Raw genomic sequence first — 27,683 nt, 5'->3', positions numbered from 1 at the left:
ACATTGGCCACACTTTCAAGGGCACCCAAGTATCACCCCTTTAGGATTCAATGTGTTACAAGGACAAAAGGTGATTGTCTTAGTGGATGATGGTGCTACACATAATTTCATTGACGAAGGATTGGTAATGAATATGAAGTTAGAAGTTGAAATTTTTGAAGGTTTCCAGGTGGTCGTGGTAGAGAGATTCACTACGCCTTGCACACAAATAATTCATCAACTAAGCATTACCATGGGAGACATAAAATAAATGAAGATTTCTATGTAGTGAATATGAGAGATACAAATGTGGTTTTGGGCACCCAATGGTTACATTGCTTAGGAAGATATTATCAAGACTTTCAAAAGATGGAACTATGTTTCTAACACAATGGATAAGAAGTAATTCTACAAGGCCTATCAAATGGGTCTCCAAGTGTTGTGTCATAAAAAAGGATGGAGAGAGCTTTTAGGCATGGACAAATAGAGTGGGCAACACAATGTATGATTCTTGGTAGATCTTCATCCAAAGGAGGGAAGACTATACATATTAATATTCCATCTATCTTAGACAAACATAAGAAGTTTTTTAGTGATATTCCATTCAGACTACCTCCTAAGAGGGGTTTTGAACATATCATTGAATTGGAAGAAGGGGTAAATCCTATCACTACCACACCATACTACCACCCAAAGAAATATAAGGAAGAAATTGAGAAAACAATTAGGGAATTACATGAGATGGGACATATACAACCTAGTTCTAGTCCTTTTACTTATTTTATAGTGTTAGTTAAGAAAAAATGTATTACCCCTACCCTAATCAATTTCTAATCTCAGTTTCATCTTAGTTAGTTTATCATAATATAATGATTATAGTCAGATGTTTGATTTAACACATAGCTGTTGATGTGGTTTTCACACTAATTGTATGCAAGTTGTTTAGTGTTCCTATTTCGTGGTATTAACATCGGGCTAACGCTTTCATTAAGTTTATTTATGTATGCATGTATGACTCTTGGTTGCAGGAGATTTCAGGTACAACGCCGCATGAGTGCGAGGTTCGTCTTCACCTGGATTTGCAGGTTTGAGTGTACCTCTTTAATCCTTAGAGTTGGATTAGGTGGTCGTAAGACCCTAGTTGACCATAGTCGTGCTCAAGTGAGCATCGTCAGTCGTCGTTGGTATTCCCTTTTTGTTTGGGTTTGCGAGTCATCTGTCTGGTTGACTTTCTTGGTTTGCGTGCTTGGTGTGTATGGTTAAATTGATTAATTAGTCCTTAGTATTTAATTTGACTAAATAGGTGTTCGTGCATTAAAGATTAATGGACTAAATTAATCAGGATTTCGTTATGCGATTATCGTTGATATTGGATTGCTTGTTTTAAATTGGGAGTAAGTTCAATTAAATGGTTGATTTTGAGTATTAAATGCATTTTGTATATGCTGTTGAAAAAAAAAGATTTAAATTTAATTGCAATAGAATTAATTTAATCTTTTGGCATTTTTGAAATAGAAAGGTTAAATTTCAGTTGAGTGAGAAAATCAATTTTGAATTGAAAAGCAATTTAATTTGTTGATATAGTTGGAAAATAGTAATTTTTGGGAATTATTTTTAAATAAAAATTTTAATTCCAAAAAAATGAAATTTTGGTCAACTCTTCCTTATAACCTAAACTTTTGGAAAATTTTGGGGAATTGATATTTTTGGAAAAATGTTTGTTGGAAAAATATTTTTTTGGATGAAATTTGGGGGTTTTGGATGGGGAAGGATTCCTGGAGTTGTAGATTGGGGCTCTTCAACAGATCTTGCCAGGAATGCGAGATAAGGTAGGATTTAGAACCATCTCTTTGATTTCTGGTTGTATTGTTCTTGTTTTTTTTTTAAAAAACAAAAAAAAACCAAATATTGGATATCAATTGGAAATGGCTGTTCATGAGGAACTCTTGTTTAAATCTCCATTGGGTGTTCTCAAATTCAAATTCTATTTTAGAAATTAGATGTTGTTGGGAACAATGGTTGAGTTATTGAGTTTAAATGCCCATTTTGCCCAAGTATGGGTTTTTTGTTGAAGAAATTACTCATGGTTTGATATTCTTCAAATTGTTTAAGGATTTGAAACTTTACTCTTGTTGGGAAAAATTCTCATTTTAAGTTTATATGAAGCTGTGTGTTTTTTAAAAAAATATATATCAAATGGGGTTCTGGTTTTTTTAAAAAATAAAATAAAATTTTTTGTTAGTCTCTGGGAGACTGTTTTTGTTTCAGACTGTGTTTTACACAGTAAGCAAATTTTTAAAGAAAAAATTAAGAAAAAAAAAATTAAATAATTGTTTTTGTTGGGGAGCTGCGTATCCCATTGGGATAGCAGCGCACCCCAAGGGGAGCTGCGTGCTTCCCTTTGGGAACAACAACGCTCCCTTTGGGGAATGCTGCGTGCTCCCTTGGGAAGCAACGCTTCCCCTTTGGGGGCTGCGTGAGCTTTCCATGGGGGACCACGTGGAAACCCCCCCCTTTTAATTTGTATAATTTTTTTTTAGTTAAAAAAAATAAAAAATTAATAAATAAAGTTATTAGTTTAAAAGTCCTTTTTTTTTATATAAAGTGATTAATCAATTATTAATTAATATTAATATACAATAATATATATTTATCAATGGGAATAAATGTATATATGCTGATGAATATTTAATTAGATTATTATGCAAGATTTAATATTAATTGTGTATATTTTGGGAAGATGAAATATTGTTTATATTGGAAAATTTTTCGAGATAAAGCATACTTTATTCAAGAATATATATTGTTTGAAGATTTTAATGATATAGGCCATCTAGAAATGTTAAAAATGTATATTTAACCCTTGGACATTATGAATTTAAATGATGAGCTTTTGAAAATTTAATTAAGTATCATTTGAGAAAATTGTTTAGTTACTGATATTCTCATTTAGCAAAATGAATGGTTAATTTATATTTTTCCTCTGTTTGAGAAATAGACAATGGTACTATTGCAAATTGTGATATTGTATTCACCTTGCATTGATGATTTCCTATTAGTGTATTTTTGGAAACTTAGATCATGTAGAAAACTTGATCGACTTTTAACGTTTAGATCAATTCGAAAAAGATTGTATCTATAGAATATTACCTATGCGAGTTTAATTTCTGTATTCGCTTTTGCTTATGTAATGGCAAGTCGTGCTTTGTTTGATAGGACCCTATTGTATGGATTGATTTGGGGTACCTGTTCCAGTCCTCGGTTCCGAGTTGACTGTTGGTTTGTGGTAGTGTTGTATTTGGTCATATCCTTTGTGTGGGTGTCGAATGATGATTCGTGTTTGACCAGATGTTGTTCCCTCCTTCTTGAACTCCATTCGTCTGACCATGTGTATTCCTTGGTTTTTGAGTTCGTCTGAGTTTAGTCTAGTGTCGTATGGGAAAGTGGCTTTCGATTGGGGGCCGCGCCCAAAGTGGCTGCTGGGTAACCCATCGAAAGTGAGTCTAATAAGTGATAACCTAACAGTAGATTAGAATGTAATCTCTAAGTAAGATTAATGTGCCTCACACATGGGACGAGTGCTAACATAGACCCGACATGCTGTGAGAAGGCCTGAAATGGCAAACCATCATCCTTGTCTTCACGAGAGGATGTGTGGGTCCACATGAGGCTTGGATGGGCCGAAGGTAAGGATTAGGTTGTCAGGGTAACCCAGCGTATGGGGCCGGAACCTATGAAGACCTGCCATGGCAACCATACCAAGTTGTGTGATGACACTTGTCCCTACGTTTGCTAGTGTGTTGTCGTTTTGTCCTGTTAGGAGCACGTTTGTGGGTCGCCCTATTGTTCTTGCCCTTGTGAGTCTCGGTTTCATGTTAGACCTTGGGTGGTGATGACTCAGTTTTGTGGATGCTCCAATGGACCTTTGTTTTAGCTTTGATTATGTTCAGCTGGATCCTTTTCTTTTCAGGGATCGTTTACGTATTAATTGACCGATGTGGTCGTTTGTATATTGTTTATGTTTCGCCTTGATGGCAGGATTGTAAATGGTGTAACCTCTTGTATTCCTAACTTTATTAATTATCAGAGGGGTCTTGCAGTTGAGCAGACCCGAAGATGTAGCCCTTTAGGGGTGAACTCCGAAATCATTATGGTGTTATGTGATGTTATTCTCTTATGTTTCCCTTATCCAATTTATCATGTATGGATAGCTTATGTTAGAATGTATAAGTGGATAAGATGGAATTAACTTTAAATGCTTTTATGCAGTCCTTCTTGAATGCCATTTTGATCGAATGCATAAGTGGTTTAGATGAGATTTATCGTAGATGCATGTATGCAATCGTCTTTTAAATGCAATAAATTGGAATATGAAAGAATGTAACTTAGAGTAATGGAATATATTCAGTTGTTGTTAGGAAAATTAAGTATGCTTGAAAAGATCTCATATGTTTATGATGAAATTCTAGTGTGTTAGAATATTAGATGTCTGGCTTGTATTTTTATGAAAAGCTTGAATGAAGATTATGAATAGATCTTAATGGATGAATCTTTGCTTGTGATTTATATTTCCATCTTCTGAAAGAAATTATCCTGATTAAGAATTATCTCGTTATTAAGATAATCAGCTTATTGGATTAATTGGGTGAGTCAAGTGAATTGTGAAATTTAAGTAATCTCGTTGGGAAACTCTTTAGGTGTCAGTTGATGTCTTCCGCTATGTAATCTGAATCTTTGTTATCTTGTTGTATCTTAATGTGGTGTAACTTTAAAAAAAAAAAATTATTGCACTCTATTCTTGTGTTTTGGCTTATCCCTTCGGGGTTTCCTGGCGGGGCATTACAAAAAGGATAACACTATGTGGATGTGTGTAAATTATAGGGCTCTTAATAGAAAAACTATCAAAAACCAATATTGCATCCCTGGGGTAGATGAGTTAATAGATGAACTTCATAGCCTAGTATACTTATCCAAGATAGATTTACCAATTGGGTATCATGAAATAAGAATGAGGAAAAAAGATGTTCCTAAAACAACCTTTAGGTATCACTTTGGGCATTCAAATTTGTAGTCTCATCATTTGGACTAACTAATGGCCTGGCCACATTTCAATCCTGCATGAAACGTATATCCAACAAACAATTAAGGAAATTTCTTTTGGTTTTATTTGATGATATACTAATTTACTGTAATGCCCCTGTCATTTGCAACTTGGAGCTGTATAGATCTTGACATAATTTTCCAACTGTGTTATGGGATGCATATATCGTCTTTGTGCTTATGCTTCTTGATGTGTTGGGCAACGGTAATTCAACTTCACATTTTTTATTTTTATGATTTATGCTTTTCCCCTACTTTGTGTGTGTGGTTCTTCTGCATGTTTGAGATGAGGATTCCTCAACATGTCAATTGTTGGTATTATTTGCATTGAGTTATGTGTATGTTATTGTGCCAAGTTCCTTGTGAGGACTTGATGTATTCTTTTGGCTGATATTTCCTATGATGTATATAAGTTGGTGGTAAACCTGATTATTATTATGCTTTAATTCAATGATGTGCAAGACATTATTTAAATGTGGTTATGAATTTATGATGTTTTGAGGTATTAATATTTATGTTGTAATTAAATACTAACATGATTTATATTAGTTAAACACAATGAAATTATATATGCAATATTGAACCGCATTGGTTGATTTTGCTATGCATCAACTATTATGTATATGCACAGGGACACTTGATGTTTGTGGACTAGTTATAGGTACAAAGTATTTCTTCACTTGGCTCCACATATTTGAATAATGCTCCAATGATGGTTATATGGGAGATGTCACATTGGCCGTAATTATTTAGCCTTACCCATTGTACTTGATTCCAAGTATGATTTCCTATTAGATTATTTCTATAATTTTCTTCATATACTATGGTTGGTAGTATTCAAAAACTCTGATCCCTAGGTGGGTATCCAATAATGAGCATTTGGATGTTTTATGCTAATTTATGTTTTCCATAATTTATATGTGAAAATGAGCTTTTTGGTTTTAAATTGTAAATTAATGTTGAAACTGAAAAATGGCTTGAGCACTTGTTAATTGTGTGTTTTGGGAAACAAGAGTAAATGAAATGAATTTAGGTTGTAAAAATAAATGTTTGATTGTTTTATTTGTACATAGTGAAATTTGGTTTTGCGTTTAAAAGGAAAAATAGAATTCATTTGCACACTAAGCAATTTTAGGAGAAAATGGGTATGGTATAAATCCTCTTTTGGAGAAAAAATGATTTGTTTATTGTAGTGGCATTTGAGCACAAAATTGCAATGGGATAAGAATTGGGGGGAAGTGGTGTCTTGATTTATTCGTGCAATGCTGCTCATATTTGGAATCTTCTTCATTTGAAATTATTGTGCGAATTGAGATATTTTTCATTGTTCTTTATATATGCTAAATTTTAGTTGTTGCGAAAGGTTGGTTTTCCATAAGGAGGGAAATTTTATTTCTTATTGCACTTTATTTCATTCAATTTAGATATATATAGATAATTATGAGAAATTTTTATAAATTTTCCAAATTATTGGGGTTATTACGCCCAAATTTCTAAGGAATGATGAAAATGTGAATTTTTTTCTCAAAAGAAGGTTGTTGAGCACTTTTGAAACCAAAGGGTATTTTTAGATTTTTTATTTTTGAAAATTTAATATTTGAAACTATTTTGATGAAGTTTCAATGAAAATTTTGTGTTTTTGTGTTTTTGAGAAAAATAGAAAAATGAGAATTTATGATATGATAGATTATTATGTGAGAAAAAAGGTGTAATTTGTTGAATGTGAAAACAAGTCCATTTGGATTGTGTTGTTAGAATGTGAGAAAATGGGCAAATGATGCATTGTTTGGGTGTTTTGAGTTATTTGTGCATTGTGTTGGCTTTATACCATGTTAACTGGAGAATGTGATGAGCCGAGGATGTAGGTATTAGAGAGAGTTAGGGGAGTGGCTTCCAACAAAGGCCAAGGCACAAAGGGACCACTAGGATAACTCGTTGGGAAGTCATGGTAATAAGTGAAACTAATGAAAATAAGTTAATTAACTAACCAAGATAATGGACGCCCCTCTCATGCCTTGAGTGCTCGTAAAGAAAAAGAATGAATTGTGAAGACCTAGCTATCTGTGGGGCATTGATCTTGTATGATTGAGTCTCCTCGTTTCTTGGAGATGACTAATTGGTTCCACGTAAGCCATATCTCAAGCTATGTGATAAAATTCCCTCTCTTCCTCTCTAATGTCTAAACCTTGAGTTGTTGAGTAGCAACTAAAAGATGAATTGTTCCTTTCCTGTTGGTGTTGACTTGATTGATGCATTCTTGGATGTCATGAGATCTTTGTACTTGGATGCTGTGTATTCTTCATACTTTGATACTATCTATCCTTTGTGCTTGGATGCCATGTATTCTTAATACTTTGATGCTATGTATTCTTCATGCTTGGGTGAGTGTATGCCCTTCTCCCCATGTATGTGTGTGTGTTTGGGCCTTGCAACTATATCTTAGCACGAGGGAGTGGATACTTTGATTCCATGTGGTGAGGGAGCATTTATACCACTGTTGGGGTCTGGAGGATAGTGGATTGATATCAAATAAAGGACTCTTCTCTCATGCATTTGCTTATGTATTTTAGTTGATTTAGTAGATATAAATTGTAAAATGAAATGACAATTGAGTCCTCTTGATGTAATTTGTAAAATTGAACATTGGACCTCTTTCTTCGAGATGAATGTAATTAGATGGTTTATGTTAGTGATTATGAATTGAATTACATAACTCAGTGTTGGAGCCGACCACAATAGTATTTAAGTTAATTTCATTCTTATGCAATGCTGGTAAAATTAATGTAGAAATATTTTGTTTGGTTTTAAAATGAACTTAAATTCCATTTAACTATGTTTGGGCAACCTTTTCTTGTATTTAGGTGGCCTTGTGTTACCTAAAATTGACCTGGTTTTGGCTTAGAAACTGCCTATGTTTGGGCAACCTTGCACCAATGGGGTGACCCTGTAACATTTGGGGCGACACTCTCATAAGTTAAGGTGACCTTGTCTTTAACTACCCATAAGTCAAAAAGGTGGGCATCTTTGGTTGGACAACTTTGCTCTGCTCTTGGGTGACCTTGTTCTCCATATGAAAATAGGGAGTTAATGCTTCATACCCTAGCTAGCCAATAGTTTTCCTAGTTCTTGCCCACAATTGAATAATTTTTATGCCTCATAGTTTGCCTGTATCGTCTGCTTTTGTCATCTAATCAAGCAAAGTTGGCTTCTAGACATGCTTTGTTGATGTTAGTTTCTTGAGTGTGTTGTGAGTGTTATAAAGTGTGCTCTGAGTGTGGATTGGAGCTTGATGATTCCCTCATCCCATTCTTGTGTGGTCTTGTGAGAGAATGCGTTTGTTTTCTTGTACCACATTGTTCCTTCTCTCACACTAGTTCATCATGGTTTAATTGCTCAACAATTGCTAGTCTTTTGTTGGTGTCACCTTGCATATGCAATGGTTAGATTGTTTTTGTTGTCTTGTTCTATGCTTCGTTGTGTCTCACTCATCACTTGTTCGCATGTTGTAGTGCAAGTGTGACATGATGCCGTATCATTGGTCAAGTTGCTTCTTTAAAAATAAGGCGTTCTATTGGGTTTTGCCTTGTTCCTTCAAACGAGGCATCACATTAACAACAAAACTTGGGAAGATCACTTGAGGCATGTTGAAGTCTTGGGGATGCTTGAGCAACACCCATTATTTGCTAAAGCATCCAAATGTGAATTTGGGATGGACAAAATATTATATTTGGGGTATAAAATCAATGCCCAAGGAAATAGTGTGCATGAAGAAAATCAAGGCAATAAGAGATTGGCCATGACCAAGGACTTCAACTCGTTTAAGGGGATTTCTAGGACTTTGCGACTATTATAGAACATTTGTCTAAGGATTTTCAAGGCTAACTGTCCCATTGATCAATTTGACTAAAAAGGGTGCTTTTTACATGGAGTGAGGAGGCCCAACAAGCTTTTTATGAACTCAAAGAAATAATGAGTTCTTGCCCAATGTTAGCTATTCCGGACTTCTCTCTTCCATTTGAGTTAGAATGTAATGCTTCTAGGGGAGGTATTGGAGTTGTACTAATTCAAAATAAACACCCAATGGCTTTTCAAAGTCACAAGCTTAAGGAGACAGAAAGAAATTAATCTATTTATGACAAATAAATGTTAGCTAGTATGCATGCCTTAGCCAAGTTTCAACAATAGTTGGTTTGTGGAAGATTTATCGTCAAGATTGATCATAAGAGCGTAAGATTCTTTTTGAACCAAGAAGATCTAAATGATAGGCAACATAAGTGGGCTAGCAAGTTGCAAGCCTATGACATTGATATTGAATACATGAAGTGTAAGAATAATGTTGTGGTTGATACTTTATCACAGAGATCTTACCTATATTCTATGACAAACACTTTTGCAAATTGGAAGAATTCAATACTTGTAGAATATGCCAAGGATGCAATTGCTAATGACAAATTGGAAGGAAAACTAGAAGATGATAAGTACAAGGTGGTGGAGGAGCTCATTCTCTTAAGGCTGCAACTTTATAAACAATCCTCTATCAAGGGAAATGGAGTTGAGAAACTCAAGCCACAATTCTATGAGCCATATAAAATTATAAGAAGGATCAACGAGGTAAAATTAATTTTCGAACTTGAGGCCATCATTTATATGAGAGAAAATAAATTAAGAAATAAGGTTATTTCAGAATACTTGGTTAAATGGAAGAATTCTCCTATCGAGGATTGCACTTAAGGAGTATAATTTTTTTATCATCCAAATTTAAGGTTGCTTGTGGACAAGCAAACTTATTGTCATATTGCCACCATGAACAAAACATATTGCAGCCTATAAAAATATAAACTAGGTGATAAAATAAATGGTAATAGCTGTTCAATGTGAGGGCTGACCCATACGCAAAGGAAACTAAAAGGACAATGATTTATTCAACAAGATGACCAAGATTAAAAGAGTTTAATTATCAGTATTTTATTTAAAGGGGGAGTTGATTGACATATAAAATAATTTAAAAATTAAGGGCAAGACCTTAATATGAAGAGACGCATTCCTTTCCAAGGTTGTGATGTTAATGAAATGATGTGAATTTTCCTCCACCATTGAAGATATAAAAGGGGGAGATCAATTCAGTTGAGGGGTAATCCATCAAGAATTGAAATTCAAGTATCATTGGAGAAATATATTGAGTAGTAGATCCTCGATTTAGAGCAGAAAATAAGAAATACAAACAACTGTAAACATGTTTAATTTAAGTAGAAACCTGTTAATAAGCATTCAAATCATATTTACAAATTAAATTGCCAATCCATCAAGAAATATAAATTTAGTAATGATCTAGTAAATTCCTTGAGAAATCATGTCTTGAATATGTGAAGTGTCTTGCAAATAGTAAGGACAACCAACTTTATCGGAGTTCAGGAGAGATAAAGGACAACTTGCCTATCATGCTCTTATCAAGTTAAACTCAAGGTGGAACGGAAGACCAACCTTCCATGTTCTTGGGATTGATCAAGGAGGATGATCAAACTCCAAAATGGACTAAAGGATGGAAGGGCAACCAACCTTCCATGCTCTTGGCAAGTCAACGATGGCTAGCCTTGAGAATTTGCCGGTTTGCAATCATTTCCAAGAAATTCATGACATGATTGGTTGCAAGGAATATGCTATGATCCAAATATTAATGACGTTATGGATTAGTTATCTAAATATTAAATAATACTTTGATGCATTGATTTTAATATCATCATAAATTCTTCACACTTAATGTTACTAATATCAATTTTTAGTGGTTAATATTGTTTGCAGGTGTAAAACAAGGATTATCCTAATAAGGGAAATTATATGCTAGTTTGTGTCTTGATGAAATTCGTCCCTAGTCTCATGGTTGTTTTCCCAAGGATGATTTTTTAGGCCTCTAGAATCATTTTCTCTTTTTTTTGCTACTTCAATTGGCTTGCTTGTGACCACTCTCCATTACTACACATTTAACCTTTTTTATTGTATATCTCAAGTTTGGAACATTAGAGGAATTTAGAATTCCACTAAAAAATAAAACATTCTTTATAGTGGTTATCAATATAATATCCCCTATGGATATTTGCTCTAAATTTTACCAAATGTTTCACAGTAATTTAAACAAATAGTATGCATGAAAAATAATTTCTATTCATTCAACAAATTATATTGAAAATCATATTATACTAGGCTGAAATAGAGATCTGAAATTAAACATGAATATTGTCATAAAAAAAGATAAATCATTACAACCTTCAACAAAATAACAAAATTATCTTCCCAATCGTAGCCACAAAACTTACAGAAAGATTGAATTCACAGGAAACCTCCCAATCACATATATAGGATGTACAGTCGGATTGGAAATCCACACACCAACAATAGATCAATCCGTTATCTTCAGCAAACACTAGCTAGAATAGATCTTTCACTACCATAGCTAGTCTTCTTCAAGAAGGATTCCGTCCTTAGGAAGGCTGCGATGGACCATGTCCAAATCTCTAAAACCACGTTGGGTTACAATCAATTGAATGAATAAACTCAACATGCTCAAACAATCCTCTTAATGCTCTTTTATAACTTTCTGAATGCCCCTTCACCTTCCATTTCCCCTTGCCTTTTTCTTTTCTTTTCTTTTATTTCACTTTTGAATTAAAGGTGACTTTAATTGATTTCCCACTTTATTAAGTCACTTAAGTAATTATATAATATTATCCTTATGATGTGCTTTTTTAAAGGAATAATATTAAACAATTACATTAATGGCTTATTAAATAATTAATCATGCTTTTAATTATTTAACTATATCTTAAGCCAAAAGGGCACATTAGAAGTTTTCCCACCCAAAATTTGCTTGTCCTCAAGCAATTAGCACCAAGATCCCATACCAATCTTTGAGGCTTCCATGATCTTATGCTGAACCTATTGCCTGGTACTGACATTTCTTGATTTGTTCGAAAAATTATTTGAATGACCGTTTGAAAAATTCAGTAGAAACATTCACAACCACTACTGAATTCTCTATGATTTCAAGAATTTCAAGTTAATCTCAAGAAAAAGCCACCATGCTGACGCTGAGCCACTCTGTTTATAAAAAACTGACATGTATCGTCAATTTGTATCCTCAACTCCCAGGACTCCAAGAAGTACCCATCATGATAACCCAAACTAGAATATCTGAATTCAATACTAGGGAAAATATATTGTGCTAACATCTCAATGGAGTCTGTCAAAATCAACCAGTGTAGGAATGGTATTTGGTATAGTTCTCATTACCATCTGCATTAAAACTTGTGAGAACTCATCATTAATCTGGCCACAATCAAACCAAACAAAACTTGATTGCTAATCAAAGGGAAATCCACTTATTTGCATATCATGGATTGTGGGAATAGCAGCATTACTAGAATGAATCTCACAAATCCCATCCTATCTCAACACTATATTGTTGTGCTCGACTTCGTCTTCATCACTAGAATTGAATGGATCTCCATCATCCAACTCAAAAAGTGGATTGTCATGAATCACGTCATCATCAAATTCAAACAAAGGATTATCAATAATTTCAAACCATTGTTCTTGCTAATCCAAATTTCTAATTTCTGACTTTGGGCAATGCTGGTCTGAACAAAAAGTTTCATGTATGTTATCAAGCTCTTCAATCGTCTATTGGATCTCCTCGGCCACTCCCTTATTCTTTTGCTACCAAAATTGTTTAGTAGCAATAAACTGATTTTTTGTTTCTTGTAGGGTCTTTTGAGCAATCTTTAACTTCTTCTGAGTTTCCTTGTATTAATTTGTGGCCTCTTCTGCAACCTTAATAGCCATATCTCTATCATGAATTACATGCAAGAAAGCCGCCTTGATTTCTTCCATATTGCTCTTTATTGATCGTAAATCAGCAAGGGAGATGTTAACCTCATTTTGATCTCTTGGTATGTTATGAATTAAATTTTCCGCATACCTGTGTGTGTCATCCACTATGGATAAAATCTAAACTTCTTTTTCAGCTGATACCAAGAGATGTCTTTCCCAATCTTGATCACCCAACGAAGATGAACTGCTGTCATGCTGCATGACGAAATCAGAATTTTTCTCCATCGTAGAGCTGTCCCAAATCAGATGTGCCTCTTCCTTTATCTTTGCAACAAGAAGTTGAGAATTTGAAACATTAGAGACACTAGGACTTTGCTCTAAATCAGATGCAAGCAAGGGAAAGTCAGATTTGCACCCAATAGAATCAACACTTCCAATATCAATCCTACTACATGAATCATGAGGGAAAGTATAAACAACATCAATAGAAATTTCATTTTGCATAGCTAAAGACTTGATTTGGAAGTCAAACTAGAAACCTCCTATGTCATGAAATGAAAGGATGAATCGCCAACATCTTCATTTCTAACCTCAGGTAGTGCATTCAATATTTCTGAATTTGTATAAACTTCTTAAGGAATCAAAGCTGCTAGTTTGACCACTTCATTGCTTTCATTTTTAGCCTGTATCGATGCACAAACATCAGAAGAAACATCTTGAAGAATTGATACACTTTCATCTTTAGGCCAGGTATTTTTTTTCTCTTTGTATTGAATCAAATTTCCCTCATAAGAACTGAACACACCTTGGACTAATTCACCTGCAGTGGAAGAGACAACCCACTCATTTTTTTGAACAATCATTAGCATGGATAATAGGGGCTGAAATGTCGCATCACTCTCATTTATACACAAGACCATAATGGTCTTCATAGCTGCAATAATTTCTCTGTCATGTCTTCCATTGGCCGTGACCAAGAAGTGATGAAACATATCATAGATCAAATCATGCATTTCTAAATCTATTAAAAGATTACTAATTCTGATTCTTACAAATATTTTTTGTATAGCAATTCTTCTTGAATAGTGAACATTTCTAAATTCATCAAGATCTTGAAAACTATCTACAATCAAGTGCAATACCTCCTTCATTGTTTCATCATCATACGAAATTTGAGGTGCTAAAATCTTCATGATTTCACTCAAACAAGTTGCAACCATAACTCTTATATCATCGTTTGAATGGCTCAACCATTTAAGCTAACTTACAAAAATCATTGTTGGAACCAGAGCATTTCCCAATTGATTTGAAGGTGACTATCCCACTAAGCCTAGATATCCTTCCAATTGATTCAGCATAATGAAAACATCTCCTGATTAGTTTGTGTATTGAGTTTGATGTAAAGCATTCACTAACATTGAAGCCATACTTTAATCTAGAAAACTTTGAATTTTCTCTCAACACGCTAGTAGGAACAAATACCAGTGAATCCTTACAGATATAAATCAAGCCTGATAGGCACTATTTTCCTCACGCAGGAAGAAGATTGGTGCCAAAGTTTTGCAAACTACCAAACTATGCTAGAGTCTGTTCCTTAGTGAAGGATTTCTAAAATCATACAACTAACTTGATAAATCAACTCCAACCATTCATTTGTGTCCTCCCACCATGTATCCCATAAGCATTTGTACACAAAATTGAAGAGAGAGACTGTTTGATCTATTAATGAGAACACTTTCCAAAACTCCTCTCACATAGCTCTGACAATCTTTATGAACAAGTCCTGCTTCATGAACTGAAGTAACAACCAAGAATGCGGCACAACAGTGAATAAAGATTCACGTCTTCCACTCCAATGATCACAACACATCTAACAACTCACACCATAAACAGTTAAATAGTGCTTGAATGAAGAATTTTTGTTGTAGATGATACCCACAAATACAGAAAGTCGCGCCAAAATTCCACGATAAACTGAAGCACCCACTTGATCACTCAACAAGGATCAATCTACTTGTGCTCCGTCAAAGTGCCTTCACTCATATAGTCTCAATATGGCAACAAGTAATTCATGTTTTTGAAATTTACTCCAAGCAAGCTTTAGCTTCCAATGCACAGCTCTAAGGGTGAAGAGCTCAGGTTCACCCAAAATTGCTAGAAAATACTGAAGCAATCTCTTAATTAATTTCAGTACTAGGGAAGGAGATGTCTGCCAACAATATCCACATAAATAATTATCCACTCTGTCAGCATAATGGAAGCCAACTTCAATGAAGAAATCTAGAACAACTCCAATACTTCCACATCGGGATTTGGAGAATAAAACAACCAAGAAGAACTCGTCTCTTTTCAATTATGCCAAAAGAAAAGATGAAGCGGCAAATGATATTCCATGAGTTGTCAATGCAACTGTGCACAAAACGCATGATTTGAATTATCCAAATTGGTTTCTTTTTCAAATTGAGCCAAGAAATGATCAAGCATCCAAAAAAATAATAATATAATGGAATGATCCTTCTTATTGCCATGATCTGTCCTCTACCAATGCGAGTCACCCTTTTGAAACTTCACATTATATATTCTCCCGACAAGGCATTGAACCAACAGAATAATGACTATGATACTCTACTCAGAACTCAATCCTTTTCTTATGAATTGGGCCAAACCAGGAAAAACTCCAGAAGGAAAATAGACTCGTAACAAACAAGTATGCAAAGTTGACAATAAACAAAGCTCGACTGAGATTTGGGTCTCCAATTATAAACCTCCTTGCATCAAAGATATGGAGTTCCTCGACCAAGGGAAATAAGCACCAGAAATTAGTGGCCAATTAACTTCCAATATTTTAAAGAAGCTCCAGAATTCATATATAGCACCAAAAAACAATTCGCTAGAATGATGATATGGATAAGAGCGCGAAATACCAATCGCCTCAAGCAGTTGCGGATTATACAAGACACTCACACAATATGAATATGAAAGTAACTACTTTCAAAAATCACGATAAAAATCCATGATCTATCTTAAGGAGTCTACACACCATTGAAAGGAAAGAACTAAATTATGCGTACAAATAAGAGAACTCCCTAATGGGCAATGAAGAGGGCAAGAATCCGCAAGTCTGACACTATTTTTTTTCCCGACTTCAAGTGCTCAACACCAAAATAATATATTGTTTGCTTACACCAACTTCATTGAATCACACCCAACAATGAATTGTAGCAGCCAATAATATTAATCGATTAACTCATCATGCAATGCAATAATATTCCTTAAGCTCAGTAAGGAGAGATCTTCAACACAATCATGGAGGTCGCACCAAAGATTTTGATTCTTCACGGACTCAACAAAGATTTGCCCAAAAAAGGAGCTCGCACCACCAAATAAGTTTTCTCATGACCCCAAGGAATGGGAACTGCCAATCATACTCCAACAAATCTTCTTTGTATTCCCACGATTTTGCTAACTTATTTAAGATTTTTGTCAAATCATTTTTGTTTTTCGAAAACCATACGCCAATAACTTGGCACTTTAAAAAATAACATACAATATTATTTTTTATCCTAAACATTTAAGCACCCAATTCAATCAAACTACCATAAATCAAATATGGAAGCATGATAAATTCAGAAAATTGTCTTTATTGAAGACTTTCCAATTTTCAGCACCAAACTTTAACCTCCAATATGAAATATGATAACCAAACAACCAAAACTGCACTCATGAAACCCCACAGGCTAGCAAGAAAACCAGCTCAGATACCACTATAATATCCCCTATGGATATTTGCTTCAGATTTTACCAAATGTTCCACAGTAATTTAAACAAACAATATGCATGAAATCTGATTTCTATTCATTCAACAGATTATATTGAAAATCATATAATATCAGACTGAAATAGAGATATGAAATTAAATATGAATATTGTCATTAAAATAGATAAATCATTACAACCTTCAGCAGAATAACAAAATTATCTTTCCAATCGTAGCCACAAAACTTACCAGAATATTGGATGCACAAGAAACCTCCCAATCACAGATACAAGATATACAGTCGGATTGGAAATCCACACACCAAGAACAAATCACTCTGTTATCTTTAACAAACACCAGCCAGAGTAGATCTTTCACTACCGTAGCTAGTCTTCTTCAAGAGGGATTCCATCCTCAGGAAGGCTGAGATGGACCACGTCCAAATCTCCAAAACCATGCCAGGTTACAATTAATGAAATGCATAAACTCAACATGCTCAAACAATCCTCTCAGTGCTCTTTTATAACTTTCTGAATGTCCCTTGGCCTTCCATTTCCCCTTGCCTTTTCATTTTCTTTTCTTTTATTTCACTTTTGAATTAAAGGTGACTTTATTTGATTTCCCACTTTATTAAGTCACTTAAGTAATTATATAATATTATCCTTATGATGTACTTTTTTAAAGGAATAATATTAAATAATTACATTAATGACTTATTAAATAATTAAACATGCTTTTAATTATTAATTTAATTATTAATTATATCTTAAGCCAAAAGGAGACATTACAATCAAGGAGGTGAAACTTTTAGTTCTTAAAGAAATGATGACCATACTATAATGGAATTAAAAAAAACCACATCTAACTAGAATGGACACTAATTAGCACCTCAACAAAGCTAAAGGTCAACTCAACAAAGAGTATTAGATAGGAAGTGTGTATTCTTAGAAATAATTATCAATATAAATGTTGGGAAATATTCAAAATGACGAGGATAACTTGATAGATATGAGGAATAATAACTACATATACATGACCTTACAAAATAAGTGGGTTGAATCTTGTGTTCTTTTGTATGTTGGTTCTATAAGGTGTAGTGGATTGGGACCTACAAATTGTTTTTGATGCTAGTAAAAAGAAAGACCAAGTGACACCAAATCTTTTGGTATCGATGAAAATCAACCATCAAAAGCTCTTTGAGACAAGATATCAAAATTTCAAGAACCTATTTTGGCAAGGCCTCTTAAATCCAATAAGACTTTTAATGTTGTTACCAAGTAACTTATAAACATTTGGCAAACACATAAATTCACACAACCTATTTGATGTAGTTTAGTAACATTTCATTATGATGTTGGATTGGTAAATACAAGGGTTTATGGATTAGATGGTTTAAAAATTTAAAATAATTATAAACATCTTTTCATATCATGATTCTTGTTCTCAAATAAAATTTATAAGACGAACGTTCAAATGTTTGGTCAAATAACTAATAATCAGTTTGTTATAAAGAAATACAAACATGAAATGTTTAATTCCTATTTGATAATTATAGATTTATAGGGTTTTAACTTTTTACTGAGAAGACTCAGCAGCTAGTTGGTTGAAATAAACTTGAACCAAATTACTTTTAGTTGTAAATTCACACCTAAACACCAAGCTGAGAGAAATGTAAGGATTGTACATTAAAGAAGCAATGGTTAGTGTTGATGTTGGTGCATATTTATTTTCTTGCATTTAGTTAATTACTTTTTTGTATTAGTCTTAATCTAAGATAAGCTTAGGGTACACATCTACTTGGGTAGTCAATATCTCCCTTGCACACTAGTAGACATATACTTAGGGAGACAGTATGTATCATACTTTCCTAGTTTGGTGGAGATGTACTACAAATGTGACTACATCTCCTATTATACCACAATGATTGTACATTCCCATCTCTTAATGAAGTATCCTTTATACCCACTTGTATAAATGTGATTACATTTCCTATTATTCCACAATGATTGTGTATTCACATCTCTTAATGAAGTATCCTATATACCCACTTGTAGCTCACTGTTGAGCATCCATTACATATCAATCACATCGTATTGTATCCTTTATTTTGGAAGAACATTTATATTGCATTTCTGCAATATTTAGTCATGCTTTTGCTGTTGTGGCTTGTTTGTGTTGTCAACTTTTGGGAGGGTTTGTCTCATTAAATCTTACATAGCATCAAAGCAATCTATACCAAATCTTATAGTTGAGAACTCTTCACAAGGAAAATCTAACTTTAAACTGCTTGATTCAATAATGCTCTTTACATTCTGTTGTGACCATTTCACACATCGCCCCATTGCAAATGGGGACTCTTGCCTTTTTTTTTGCTTTTTAGGGTTTGTTTTTTGGTCTTTTAGGGTTTTGTTAGTTAGCCTTTGCATTTTGAGTGTCGCCCAGGTGATCACATGGATAAGCAAGTCCGGCTTGAGTGATGTCCTAATCCTGAATTTTGGCTAAGTCTGGAATGTCGTGATCCTGAAATTTGACTAAGTCTGGAAACTGAAAAACCTCAAAAAGCTAGATTTTGGAGTATAACTCCTGGAGGTCTGAAACCACTCTCAAACATCCTGAAAGTATATATGGAATATAACTTAAAGTATCACTTATACTTAAATGTTATATTCCATTAAAATTGTCCTGATAGAGAGTTCGAAAAGTCAAATTTCGCTCCTGTCCTTCACTGAGGATCCAGAGCAAATTTCGCTCCTGTCCCTCCCAGGAGGACCAAGACGAAGCGCTCATGTCCCTCACCAAGGGTCCAGAGCGAAAAAGCTTAGTGGAGCCATTCCTGACCTTGTTTGGACGAATTGAGACATCAAAGGCATGGTGAAGGGCAAAATGAGCATGATAGAGCATCCAGACTTGATCAAAAACAATGAAGTGATGAAGTTTTTGCCTAGAAGGTCAAATTCGCTCCTGTCCCTTGCTGAGGGACCAGAGCGATTTTATTCATATGCACATTTTTTAGACTTTGTTTGGACATTAACTTTTATTCATAGCATGAAGCAGGATGATATCTTCCCTAGCAAAGACATTTCATGGTGAAAAGTGAAGCATTTGGGCCTGGAGGGCAAAACTCGCTCCTGTCCCTCACTGAAGGACCGGAGCTTGAAATCCAAAATTTCCTTGTCCTTGAAAGATTTGAACGATTTGACGACTTGAGGAGAACCAAGGAAGTGCTTTTTACCAGTTGAATATAATTTGAAGGCACAAACATGAGGAAAAATAGACCAAAAAGCAAAATCGCTCCTGTCCCTTAGTCAGGGACCAGGGCGAAATCCATTGTAGCTCCCGTCCCTCTCCCAGGGACCAGAGCGAAATTCTTCATAAGGTAAAATTCAGGCAAAAGCAAGCAAGTTTTAAGTTTGAAGGCAAGAAAGGAGGGTGAAACTAGACCGTTGAAGATAAATTTGGAAGTTGGCAAAGTGTAGTTGAGCTTGAAAGTACAAATTCGCTCCTGTCCCTCAGGCAGGGACCAGAGCGAAATCTTCATGAAAGCTTAGATTTTGAATGTTGATCATGTTTCAAGTGTCCAAAGGGGACCAAGGGACTTCATTTTACACGATGAAAGCAATGGCAAGTTGATGAAAGCAAGCATGAGCCCAGGACATTGAAGTTCGCTCCTGTCCCTCAGTCAGGGACCAGGGCGATATCCACCATATTTGCCAATTCATTCAAAATTCATGCCAAGTCAAGATTGTACATGGTTGCACAGGGTCTAAGGCGTCTTAAGATGATGATATGCAAAGGTTTCAAACGTCAAAAGACTATCAATTTGAACAAGGAAGCTATATCGCTCTTGTCCCTCATCAAGGGACCAGGGCGATTTTCATTAAATCATTCGTTTTCCTTCAAGATCACGTCAAAGTCAAGGTTCGCAAGATCAAGGATATCATTTGCAAGGTGATGAACAAGGAGTAAAGCTTGAGAGATAGCAAATGTTGGCCAGAGCATGAAGTTCGCTCCTGTCCCTCACCAAGGGACCAGGGCGATATCCACCTTAGAGGGCATTCATCCACCAAATCAAGATGATCAAGCTCGAGTTTTTTGGCAAACATGCCAGTCTCAACGTGAGGATGGAGGTTTTGAACATAAAAGGCAAGAGAATCAAGACTAAACATCAAATTCACTCCTGTCCCTTAGTCAGGGACCAGAGCGATAGGTTTGTGTCCTTACCCCTTCCAAATTTGGCGCTAAAACATTCTTTAGATTTTATTAAATGCTAGGAAAAAATCGATAAATTTGAAATCCAATTAAAGTTAGCATTTAACATTAGCGCATGGGTCTTTATTAATTAATTTTTGCCTTTCAAAAATCGAGTTTATTTAAAATTATAGGCATTAAATTAATTAATTATAAATAAAATGGGGCGCTTGATTTAAAATTTGTTTCATTTTACAAAGGTCGGCCTTTAAGTTTATTTTAAATTTGCCTTATTCACCAAAGTCCACCTAGGGTCAATGTGAAGGTGAGCGCCTATAAAGGGAGGTGTTTATTTCATTTTCAAATCATCATTTTATCCTCTTTCATATGCGATTTTGGAGAAGATAAGGTGCGAAATTATTATCAAAGAGGAGTGCGTGTTTGTTTCAAGTAAGGCGAATTTGTTATCTTCAAGACATTGAAGACTCCTCCCCCAAGGTGGCGAATTGCTAAAGTGGACGTTCATTTGGAGAGAGATCACGTTGAAGCCATCAAATTTTGATTTGTGCCTAGGCGAATTCCTTTGTTTTGCATTTTAGAGTTAAACTCTCAAGTAAGGTATGACAAGATCCCTTGTTTTAATTTCGAATTTTGATCGTCATAGCCTTAAATTTTGAAATTTTGAATTCTAATAGCTCAATCGTCGTTTAGGAAATGATAACTCAAGGACTTATTATGAAGTTTCCTAAATTTAATCTCTAATCTAGTTATTCATTGCAAAATCATGTTGCTAATTTTGAAATGTTGTGTAGGCATCAAATGGAGATCTCATCAAGGAAAATCAAGCCGGATCAAGGACGGTCTTCGCCGGGACGATCAAGCCAGGACAGGGGCGACCTCTTTCAATCCAGCGTTCCAAGGCGAGGTACATCATCATCCTACACATCAAGGACACATGGAGTTAGGACAAGGGCTCGTTGAAGAAGCAAATAATTTTAGAAGAGTTAATCAAAGATAACTTCTCAACGCTACCAAATTGAGTATCAACCAAGTGTCAGACGAGGTGGCATCCTAGTCATCACGTCTCCAATCAGTGAGGTCCACCTCAGCATGTCCAGATTCAATGTACTTAACTCATGGAAGGTGGCACAAACTCCGATGTACCTACCCCGGCTATCCATTGGTCAATTTTTCTAGAGGGGACATGTGTCCAAGCAATACAATTTTATCATTGGTCAAGCATTAAATGTTATGTAATGGTTGTAACAAACCCTAATTAGGGTTTTCATTGTTGAATCTTGGCCATTGATCTTGAATTGATCTAAGCCATCTAATTGAATTGTGGGCACTATATAAGCCCTGACATTTCATTTTGTAAAGAAAATTAGAGAGAGAGTTGTAAAATAGAAAGCAGTTAGTAGATAGAGAGTAGTTAGAAATTGATAGAATAGTAATTAGAGTAGAATAGGAGGACAAGGCAAGAAATTGTTGCCATTGATTGTAAACAAACTCCATTTTCATTGAAGTAATGGTGAAGTGTGTCGTTTCTTGCAATTTGCATGGTTTCTTGTTGAGTCTTCAATCCTAGATGGTAGATGATTAGATGAATGGAGGAAATGCGATTGATTAATGGTGGAATTCGTATATCCATACTACTAGCAGTTTGTTGATTGCAGACTTGCCTTGTGTAGTCAACTGGAATCATTCAGCTTAAGCTCAATTTCAATTTGTCGCTTCTTCATTGATATGCATCAACCTGATGGTGTCTATGCCTGCAGTGATGATTTGAACATCATAAAGCTTCCCTTCGAAGATCGCACTAGCCTTGTGGAGATGGTCCTGCGATGTCAAAACAAGACCTAGTTAGAGTTTCATCAAAAATCAAATCATTGCTCCTACATTCTTAGTATTAGGATTAGATCTTCTCTTCGCTCTCATCCTTTTTCCATTTTTTCAAGTCAAAAGCCAGTAAGAGCCTGTGTTCCAGCAATATTCAAAGCAGATCAGACGTTCAATCATCAAATGTAAGTCCCCTTGTGATTCCAGCAAATCACATCATACCACAAAGAGCTTATCCACACGTAGAGACCCTACTAACCAGAACATTGGAGTCATCCTAACTGATCCTTCATGCGAATCTTCAGCAGTTAGAGACTTTATTCAAGAGAGGATAAGATGCCTTTGGGTATTTTATTCTGTGTATGATTGTGTACAAAATACACGTCAACACATTCTCAAAAATTAAAAAAGTGCAAAATTATTGTTTTATGTTCTATATGTTCAAAATTTGAAATAGTTAATGTTTTCTTGAGAGGAGATGTTTACAACCCAATTTTAGATTTTGTCCATGAGGTTTAAATATATATAATTATTTAAAAGATAACATAGTTGAGATTGCAAACTGGTTGGATAATGTTTACCTCAATAAAAATATTCTCTTTAAGCAGCAAGGATAGGAACACCACAGGCAGCTGGAGAATGACAACCATTTCCATTCTTGAAGTAAATAATAAGTGCAGATTTTATTTTTATTTTTATTGTCTATGTTTAATAATAGAAATAGATAATTTTTTTCTGAAGGAGATGTTTACAGCCCAATTTCTGTATTTTGCCCATGAAGTTCAATAATCATTTATAATATTTAAGAAAGAATATAGTTGGAATTGCAAACTGAGTGCATGATCTTTACCTCAATAAAAATGTTCTCTTTAAGCAGCAAGGATAGGAACACCACAGGCAGTTGAAGCATGAGAACCATTTCCATAAACCATGTTTGCTCTCACAAAAGTTGCAATCACACTTCCAAATAAGTGCTTCCCTGCATATGGTGTAATCTGTTTCAAAGAAGTTATTTTCAGCATACCATTGGAGTTTCACAAGATAAAAATATCTAATGTTTATCATCTAAAGTAGTTTTAGAGAAATTTTGACCTTGTTAAGATGAGAAAACAACCAAAAATATCCATGATAATTCTTGCATCAGATTCAGTGAATCTAGTCCCTTAAAATGTTAGAACTACATGTCTCAAAGGAAATGAATGAAGAGACCTCCTTAGTGCATACGATGGTTCTCATTATTTTTTCCCAACCATAGGTTACTTATATGATTATTGCCCTCATATTTTTCTTGATGGGTGCTATTTGTTTGAGGCAGGTGAAATACAAAGATAAGAACCCAACCAATTAAATGTTATATATGGGCCATATTAGCAATCTTGTTATGGGTTACTGACAACTGTCTATAGAAGTTTGAAAATATGTAAAATATCCTTCACCAATAAATTACATTGCTTGTTTGATGATATTATTTGTTAATAAGAAAGAAGACAATGGAAGGAACTTTTTGCCACAGTGGAAGGGCATACAAAGAATGTACATTCAATTTATATAAAAGTCAGTTATCCCATTGAAAGGTTAAGAAACACAGAATTTCTTTAAGTGTCTGTTAGAAATGTCCATGCATCATATAGAGTCCCTATATTCGAGCATAATTTGAGCAGTTATGCATTGCATAGATGCTGACATGATAAGCTATTAAGCATACACAAGAATGTAAATTCAAATTATATAAAAGTCAGGTATCCCATTGAAAGGTTAAGAAACACAGAATTCCTTTTAAGTGTCTGTTAGAAATGTCCATGCATCATATAGAATCCCAATATTCGAGCATAAATTGAGTAGTTATGTATTGCATAGATGCTGACATGATTATCTGCACTGTTTGTGGTTACTCATTTCCCACAATTAATTCTTGAACAAAGTAGAACAAACAAAACAATTAGCAGTCAAAGAAATACATGCTGGAGAGTTAGTAGGTCATGCGACTTGCAGGGAGCAAATTGTGGATTCAAAGCACACAGGTTGATGTGGCTGGTGAGGGAGGGACAGTGGCGGAGCAGACTTTGGGCCTGATTTTTTTTTCCCTCTAGATAAACGTCACTCAGCATGAGCAGTCTGGAGATTGGGCTGACCCATTCCATGTGTGCACAGCTTATAATGATGCAACAATTTATGAAAATTGTAAGTGTTGCACTGAAGACCTTGGTTAGGTTTATGGGGTGCGTTTAACATATAAAAGAGAAATAATTCAAGTTCAATTTATAATATATATGCTAGGCCAATGAAAAAAACAAAGGTGTAGATCACTCTTTCTAGTTTTAGCATGGTCATAAGGTGATAACATAGTAAAATGGCTATCCCCTTATTTAAATGATTGTTTTGATAAAGGGGTGTCAAACATGTGACCATAAAAAATGACCTATACCTTAAAAAAATCTGGTAGTGATGGTAGAAGCTTTTGGCGTCATCCATTAAATAATTTCAAGGTATTTGTATTTTGGGCTTCAGGGCCGAAAATCCAATTTTGGTCTGTAAGTTGCACTCCAAATTTTGGGCCCAGTTTGCAACATGCATTTTGGATTTCAGGATATTTTAAGACTTTGTATTTTACTGTGCAGTCCAGGAGTGAACGTTGATTTGCATTACATTGCTGCAATTCATAATCCATAAATTGCACTCTACCCCAGAGCCCAAGACTTTGCAAAACACAAGTGAATCAAAATGTTAAAATTTTAACATCTAAACTTTAATCTTAATTTTTTTTCAGCAATTCTAAAAATTATATTTTTATTTTTAAATTTTAAGTTTCAAAGTTTTAATAATTTCAAAGTATTTGTATGTTTCATTATCTAACTATGAACACTAGATATAGACTCTAGCTTAAGCCTTTCTCGTTAGAAACCTTTTGACTTATAAGTACTTGTGCATTAATTTCATTTTTATTTACATATAGATATATGCACTTAACAGACAAATGTGTTTCATATGCATTTAGTGATTAATTACCTTCCTCATTTTTACTTAATGTTCTTACAGTAAACAAGTATAGTGTGCATATTCCCTACAGTCATAGTAGTCACTGATCTTGACCCAGCCACACCATCATCAACTCTTGAAAACCAACACTAAAGACTAGAAAAGGGGTTAGGAAGGATTGAAAGTTGTAACAATCAGGCTAAAGAAGAAAATAGAAAAAATCAAACAAGATTAGATCATAATCATGCCAATTTGACAGCAAATTAATCCTTATTATGACATCATCATTTTACCTGGTCAATGAGGATGACATCGTCAAGGAAAAGTCAAATCTGATAAGAACACAATTATTCTCTCTCCTGGCCAACCAGTATGTGATTCTTTGAATTTTTAATAATTAACTTTTCTGATGTCAGATGACCAAAGTGAAATTGTTATGTTTCACTCACAATATAAACAGGGAAACCCAAGGATGAATTGCTAGCCTTTTTTGGCATGTCTCTATTTCTGGAATATTTTGATGATGCCTAGGGGATGCGCCCAAGCCATCCCCATATTTTTGAAAGTAGAGGAGACGTCTGTTGTCGGGAAATATGTATATAATAATGTTGTTTGTTAGTAGTTAGTTAGCCGACGGATAGGTAGTTGGAGTCGCGACGGTTGGGTCGCACCCCTTCAGCTGTTATATATTGTACTACCTGCGGGTATTGAGAGGTGTGTAGTTGACGACAGATAATGCTATGAACATTGTATAAACTTTGAGTTATTAATGGAAAGCTTATTCTTGTATTCATGCTATTATTGCATTGTTTATTTCTGCATTACTTCTGTATTCCTTCTGTTTACCCAGTGAGGCAAACAACATCCTAAAAATGTAGGGACATTTCAGAAAAGAAAAAGGGACGACCAACCATCCCCAACGAAAAACAATGATTTATAAAAAAAAAACACTCCCAAGGCATTAAAAAGATTATTTATTCCTTGTTGGTAAGCCTTCACAACCCAGCTCAACCTAACTGAGGAAAAACAACCTCATTTCACTTGCAATTTCATTTTTTGTTTGTCCAAAAATATTGTAGCAAGGAATGAAGGAAAAAGCTTTTAGCAGGATTTGAAGGAGTAGTTGGAACAAAAGTTGAATCTAGGAAATCATTGGTAGTGAGACAACAATTTCTTGCAAGAGGTATGTCATTCTATTAATTTATTTTTTCTTTCACAGTGGGCCTCTACTATTTGTGTGTGGAGACGTTTTATTTTTTTTCATTTTTCAGTTTAACATTGCATTATATCTCACAAAATAACATGAGCAATAATGGCAATGACAGTAGTCACAATGAAGTGGAAGAAAGTAAAATATTTAAGAGTTTCAGCCTCCTGAGAATGTGTAAGTGTTGGGGATGTGTTGATGTGTATTTTGTACACGACCAAACACAAAATAAAATACCCAGAGGTATCTTATCCTCTCTTGAGCAAAGTTTCCTGATTGCTAAAGATCTCGTGGAAGGATTAGTCGAGGCAACTCCAAGGTTCTTGTATGTAGGTTCTCTACTCGTGGATAAGCTCTTTGTGGTATGATGTGATTTTGCTGGAATCACAAGGGGACTTACACTTGATGACTAAACGTTTGATTTGCTTTGAACATTGCTGGAACACAGGATTTCACTAGCCTAGATTTTTTGAAAAAAAGGAAAAGGATGAGGGCGAGGAAAGGATCTAATTCTGACACTAAGAATGTAGGAGCAATGAATGATCTTTGATAAAATTCTAACTAAGTCTTGTTTTGATATCCCAGGACCATCTCCACAAGGTTAGTGCGATCTTCGGAGGAAAACTTTTATGATGTTCAGATCATCGCTACAGGCATAGACACCATCAGGCTGATGCATATCAGTGAAGAAGAGACAATTGAAGTTAAGCTTAAACTGAATGATTCCAGTTGACTACACAAGGCAAGTCTGCAATCAACAAACTACTAGTAGTATGGATATACGAATTTCACCATCAATCAAACACATTTCTT

The 27,683-nt window shown here is 34.8% G+C and overlaps 1 protein-coding gene across 5 annotated transcripts in view; it reads right to left on the bottom strand.

Annotated features, from left to right (window-relative positions):
• The window catches only part of LOC131029433 (allantoinase), a 275,629-nt gene that overhangs the window by 12,151 nt on the left and 235,795 nt on the right, over positions 1 to 27,683 (bottom strand). For 3 of the 5 annotated variants that reach the window (XM_057959908.2, XM_057959907.2, XM_057959905.2), the window contains one exon: positions 23,538 to 23,682. In XM_057959908.2, the coding sequence (XP_057815891.1) occupies positions 23,557 to 23,682 (126 nt within the window). In that variant the 3' untranslated portion in view covers positions 23,538 to 23,556. Of the gene's footprint in view, positions 1 to 23,268; positions 23,320 to 23,537; positions 23,683 to 27,683 lie in introns of all 5 variants that reach the window. The other 2 variants (XR_009102774.2, XR_009102775.2) reach the window with 1 other exon arrangement.

The sequence above is a fragment of the Cryptomeria japonica genome, chromosome 4 (genome assembly GCF_030272615.1).
Source record: "Cryptomeria japonica chromosome 4, Sugi_1.0, whole genome shotgun sequence".
Lineage (NCBI taxonomy): Eukaryota > Viridiplantae > Streptophyta > Pinopsida > Cupressales > Cupressaceae > Cryptomeria > Cryptomeria japonica.
The sequence above is the reverse complement of the archived record's forward strand: the minus strand, read 5'-3'. Positions and strand labels throughout refer to the sequence as shown.